At 37.0% G+C, this 6,141-nt stretch overlaps 1 protein-coding gene across 1 annotated transcript; it reads left to right on the top strand.

Moving 5' to 3' along the window:
• The first annotated feature begins 307 nt into the window (after nt 1-307).
• LOC109858628 (UNC93-like protein) lies at nt 308-5,859 on the top strand. The gene is made up of 6 exons (XM_020436076.1): nt 308-858; nt 1,679-1,965; nt 2,906-3,131; nt 3,317-3,476; nt 3,622-3,889; nt 4,245-5,859. The coding sequence occupies exons 1-6, from the start codon at nt 596-598 to the stop codon at nt 4,511-4,513; spliced, it is 1,473 nt and encodes a 490-aa protein (XP_020291665.1). The 5' UTR covers nt 308-595; the 3' UTR covers nt 4,514-5,859.
• Nucleotides 5,860-6,141: the final 282 nt, after the last annotated feature.

Here is a 6,141-nt window from a genome sequence, read left to right as displayed (position 1 = left end):
GTTCGTTAATTACCTGAAATCGTTAGTGGCTTCACGCAAATTGCATGGGTTGGTCATCGTCATATGAGAACGCGAATAGATTTGAGTTTCCATATTACAGCCTATAATCATTTGCCGCGATATCTTTTAATGAAAATCAGGGTGTGTTGAGATTATGAAGTGAATTAATTAGTACATTAATTTATTCAAATTTATTCTTGATTTTCAAATGTGTATCACATTGATAAAAAGAGATCGTGATTAATTTTAGAACTTAACAGAGAGAACAACGAAGAGAACAATACGTCGTGATAAAGTCGTTTGCCACGTGTTAAAAATAAGAGTAAACGAATATGTGTATATCCATAAAAATGCTGACGCGACGTGTTTCCACGTGTTCTTTTTTTTCCCTTCTCACAAAATCTGTCTCGTTATTTTCAATTTTCGAACAAGTCGAACATAATTTGTAGGAGGAATTTATCGAGCGGAACAGAATCTCGAACGGAAAATGGACGCGTAAGAACGTTGAGAAATTTGCAACGCGAAATATACAACTCCGCATCCGGGCGTACAAACGACCATCATCAACGAAGAATTTGCATACGCTAATTCAATCATGACGACTGACAAAAAAATCGAAGTAAGACAACAATTTGTGAAAGTACCGGGTCCGGATTTCGAGCCGTCGGAGCGATGGCGAATTATGAGGAACATCCTGGTGATCGGCTGCGCCTTCATGGTGCTCTTCACCGCCTTCATGGGAGCCGCGAATCTACAGAGCTCAATCAATGCGGATCAGTCGCTCGGCACATTTACCTTATCGGCGATTTACGGCAGTCTGCTCTTCAGCAATATTTTTCTACCCGCTCTGGTTATAAGGTAAGATTCTCGAGCAATCTTGTGTTCGCACACATCGTTGCCGTCTGTATCGTTTTGTGATGATTTTAAATAATGATTTCAATACGTCACAAAAGCCGACTCGGTTGTGAATTGACGCGATAGCGCAGCGCTCGTNAATACTTCCGGTGACTGCCATGATTGGCAAATATTTATACAGTGATAAAAATATTTTGCGTTTTTTTTTTGGCCGTCAATGGAGAACTATCGTCAGATTTGATTGCCGCTGTTTGTTCATGCGGTAAAAATAAATATAGTATTTTTCGGAGAGGCATTGTCTGTTGGAGGCGAGCCTTGGACACGCAATCGCGCGTTGAAGAAGCGCTCGTTGTTGTTTTTTCCCTTTACACACGTGTGTGGAATATCGACGGAATGCGCACGGGCGACGTACACCGATCTCGTGCACAGTTTCACGGCAGTAAACTTTATTACGCGTTGTCGTTTTCACCTTGGCCCGGAATTATGTCGCACGGAATCCCCGCGGATTTTCATCCGGATGATCGAGAGTGAAATAAACGTGTCTGGGCGCTTGTGCGCGTGCGAAGATTCAAGATGACAATTTTCTAATCAACGCGATTTCTAAAATAAAGAAAAACTTGTTGAGATTCGAGATTTAAATTTTACATTAATTTCACATTAATATTACGGTAAACACTGAACTCACACATGTACCTCTATAATATATTTCGTTCTATCCGAAAAAAAACATGTTAATTATCACTGGCTTGAATTTGAAATCAACTTAATCAAGAGACAAAAAAAACTACTCTCTGATTCTCGATTGTGTGATCTTCTGTTTCAGCTACTTAGGCTGCAAGTGGACAATGTCTGTCGCTATATTCGCTTACATGCCTTTCATAGCGTCCCAGTTTTATCCAAAATTTTACACGATGATTCCCGCCGGTTTATTGGTCGGATTGGGCGGAGGGCCGCTTTGGTGCGCGAAGTGCACTTACTTAACCGTAATAGCGGAAGCCTATTCGACCGTCTCGGACATAGCCACGGATGTTCTTGTCACGAGATTCTTCGGTCTCTTCTTCATGTTCTATCAAATGGCACAGGTGTGGGGGAATCTTATATCTTCAGCAGGTGGGTCGTTAGCGCGGAATATATGTATGCAACTTGCGGACAAGCGTCATATATGCGACAAAGACGATCGAGTTTATGTTTCAGAGATTAAAACATGTCGTGACAAACATGTGTGTAAACTATTTGCATATTACTTGCGCTTGTCTTCGACATGAGTTAACAGTTTGCTTGCTAATGTTATACTTTCAGTAACGTTGTGTGTTACGGACCACAAGTGACACAAGGAATGAATCGATAATCGCGGCATCTCGTTGCGTATGTAAAATAGAGACGTGTCGTTCGTTCCCGCATGAATATTAAAACGGATCGAGATATCATCTCATTAATTCAAAATATTGTTATATGCAATTTTATTATTTCAAATTGTTTTTCAACATTAGAGAGAGAGAGAGAGAGAGAGAGAAGCGCGTTTTTAAGAGTTTGTACCTGCTCCACCTGCTTCGATGTAAACACGTTTCATTTCTGACAACAGATAGTAAACAAACGCGGGATTGCAAAAACACGAGGTGCAGTGATGCGCCAACTTTTATGCAATCGCTTTTTATACGGCGGAAGCGCGTATATAAATGCATCACCGACGAAGTAATAAAACGCGAACTCCGATGAAAACAAAATTAAGTTGTCGACAATCATATACAGGATTATACAACGGATATTGACTATCGACGACAGATCGGGCATTCTAATGTTGATTATTTTTCTTATGTTGAAACACGTTTGCGCCCGAGCATACGGAAAGATTATCGATATAATAATTGGGATAATACATTTTTATTGTGTATCGTAACAACTTGTCTCTGCAAGAATAATTTTTCATTATTATTAGTTCGTAATATCGTAATTATCTTAGTATAGCAATGTCAATTACGATGCAGTTTTTTTTTTTACACTGTTTTAATTTGCATGACGTGTGTGTGTTTTTTTTTATCTCTAATTACAGTTCTCTCGTATGGAATCGATACAATCGCCACGAACGCGACTCTGAATAGCAGCATCGTAGCGGAAACTTGCGGTTCAAATTTCTGCGGAGTATCTAACGTGGAAGACGAAAATCCTAATCTACAACCACCTCCGGTAGAACGGATACACTTGATTTCCGGAATTTATTTAGGTTGCATGATAGTGGCCTGTTTAATAATCTCGTTCTGCGTCGATCCCGCAACCAGGTGCAATTTCTTATTTTTTTTGGAATAATTAAAGTTTTTTTCTCTAAGAATGTAAGTATTTATACAAAAAAAACATTCTTTTTTTATAGCGAAAAAAAGATACTAAAAATTTTCTGGTGTATAAAAACCCTCACACATAGTTGCATAGAACGTGTCTCTTTAATGTGAAATTTCTTATTTCGCAGATACGACAAAAACCGAGCGCGCTCGGTGAAAGGATCGTCCGGATTCAAGCTACTGGCCGTGACATTAAAATTGTTGAAAGAGAAGAGCCAACTTTTAATACTCCCAATAACGTTGTTCATCGGAGCTGAGCAAGCCTTTCTATTCGCCGATTATAACGCTGTTAGTATGCCGCATTGACTCGCGAGTATAAAGAAAAATTTTTAACATGAACACTTTGCTGTTTATTTTTATTAAAAGTAGAAAAAGAATTTTTTTTTAAAGAGAGAAATGTAGTAATATATATTTTAAATATTTTTATTTACAGTCATTTGTTTCCTGTGCCTGGGGCATTAGTAATATCGGATACGTAATGATATGTTTCGGCGTAACGAACGCGATAGCTGCTCCGATTACTGGAGCGATTGTAAAATTGACCGGGAGAGTACCGGTGATGATTTTTGCGTTTTGTTTGCACATGGCTCTTCTAATCTTCATGTTACAATGGAGACCGACGCCGGAACAGGGCATCGTCTTTTTTCTGATCTCGGGTATTTGGGGTATGTGCGACTCGATCTGGCTGGTTCAGATCAATGGTAAGTACGACCGAATAAATTTGCAATTAGTTATAAGAACGTTTTAGACAGATTGTCTATTATTGATAAATAATCACGAAGTACACGATAACAATTGCAAAACTTTTATCGTGTGATAATAACCAGATTTTCTAGTTTATTTGTCGTGTGTATAAATATCATACCGACGAACGAGTATCTTCACCGAACGATACTGTACCGACCGGCAATATCAATGTTAACGCATTTATATTGTTTCTAAAAGATTTTCGAAAGAAATAATTTTTTGAGAATTAATTTGTTTGCATCAATGTATTCAAGACTTAGTAAAATTTGGCAACGAGTAATTATTTTTTAATAATTATGTCATTTTTAGCATTAAGTGGTATTTTATTTCCTGGTCAAGAAGAGGCAGCCTTTTCCAACTTCCGCTTATGGGAGTCTACTGGTTCCGTGATAACGTACGTGTACAGTCCGTATCTTTGTACCAATAAAAAATTGTACATTTTAATCGGAGTACTGTGCGTTGGAATGATCGGTTACATTATTATCGAGTGGTCAGGTAGAACGAACAAAGCGAAAATTGCTAACGAAAAGTCCGAATTCGAGTTAGTAAATAAAAGGAAGTCAATCGATCAATCGTGAAAGTAATGCGGATATTGTTTTGCTCGATTAATGAAATTGTAGAAAATCTTGTTTTTAAACCTTTTAGTTAGTAATAATTTGTTCTGGACATTATTGGATATATTACTGATTGTGCCAAAATAGAAATTGCAGGAAAGATATATAAAAATATATATATTTGATAAAATTTGTAAAACGTAATTCTAGTTATAAGTTATAGAAATAATTTTTTATATAGACAGAATGCAGTCTATAATAGATGTAGAGAAAAAAAGAATGTGGTTTTGACAATATGAAATAAAATCATCAAAAGAGGAAGAAATTATTTGTTTGTGATTTATAAACAATCTTTTGCGCGTAGAACAATAGGTACGACTTTTTGTTATTTGTACCACAATATATGTTTTTATTTTATTTTTGTGGACACCTACTAAATTTTACACAGGTATTCGCTTAACAGCTAAGATTCTTCACCTTCATTTTAAATACGTAATTTAATGTTACATCGTGTGCCTAAGTGCTAACATTCAAGCTAGAGCTACGGCTGCTTAATTTAATTGTATATTTATGTGCTTAATTGCCGACTGTGTTGTTTATTTTTCGTTGCCAAGATCAATTGATTCCCTCCTTCTCCTTCCCTCCTCCCCCGCCTTTTCAAGACAGCTTACCGAGTTGCTCGATTTTTCTCCACAGTGTGTCGACCGATGTGCGCTGTGCTCTCCGCGACACAGTTGCAATGTCGAATCAATTGATCGGCGAGTCGTATTTTAGCGTCGTTTAAATTGCTGATTGTATCGTGATTATTAGCTTAACTTTGCGTTCATCGTATTTACAATTCAAGTTCTGCAGTTCAGTTATATACTTTATAAAACGTAGTAGGAACTTTGGTTTCGCTGGACAATGTTTCAGAAGCAGTTTCCTCTCACTGATTCGTGACTCTGTTTTTTTTGAACTCGATACAGCTTTGCTCGATACTTTATTTTTTATTTTTATTTTGTTTTTGTTTGCTAATTCAAGGTCATGATGTGCAACTACTCGTTTTTGGTTTGTTCGGTCTATCTTTAATTCACGAAAAATCACACCGGATAAGAGAAAGTGTATAATTTAAACTGGAAACTGCTATAAAACATTCGCCCGTGGATCTATCTTCCTTAGAAGTATGACACTCACGAATACAATTCACATTTTTGTTGTAATACTCATGTTTATATTTTTTTTTTCAGAAGGATCTATTTTGAATATTTCAGTTTTACGAAGAAAATACACATGATTCGTAAACCGTTTCCACGTTTTTTTTTTTTTTTTAATTTTATCACCACCGTACGTCTCTCTCGACGCTCTGTGCTCTTTTTTCTCTCTCTTTCTCTCGTTCTCTTTCACTCTCTCTCTTTCTCTCGCTCTCTTTCTCTCTCTCGCTTTCGTATAACAAAATTTAATAACCGGAATATTTCTGTACAAACAGTTCTTTTTTTCTCTTTTATCAAAAAGCATAACATACACGTTTCCCCAACCCTTTAATAGAAATTTTGAATTTTGAATTTTAGTCCGTGGACTATATAACTTTTTTTTTTTTTTCGACCCCCAGTCACGTCTTTCACCCTCTCGTTTACTCGTATAATACAACGTTTTAGGAACAGATCACTTTGCTC

Source organism: Pseudomyrmex gracilis, unplaced genomic scaffold (genome assembly GCF_002006095.1).
Source record: "Pseudomyrmex gracilis isolate BER0280 unplaced genomic scaffold, ASM200609v1 scaffold_215, whole genome shotgun sequence".
Taxonomy (NCBI): domain Eukaryota; kingdom Metazoa; phylum Arthropoda; class Insecta; order Hymenoptera; family Formicidae; genus Pseudomyrmex; species Pseudomyrmex gracilis.
Note: the sequence above shows the minus strand (reverse complement) of the source record. Positions and strands in the feature narration are given on the sequence as shown.

Bases quoted from the DNA above. Each gene is read 5' to 3' on its own strand.
- LOC109858628 (XM_020436076.1), top strand. From the start codon at position 596: ATGACGACTGACAAAAAAATCGAAGTAAGACAACAATTTGTGAAAGTA. The intron at 859-1,678 runs GTAAGATTCTCG...CTTCTGTTTCAG, and splicing joins CTACCCGCTCTGGTTATAAG to CTACTTAGGCTGCAAGTGGA. The intron at 3,132-3,316 runs GTGCAATTTCTT...CTTATTTCGCAG, and splicing joins TGCGTCGATCCCGCAACCAG to ATACGACAAAAACCGAGCGC.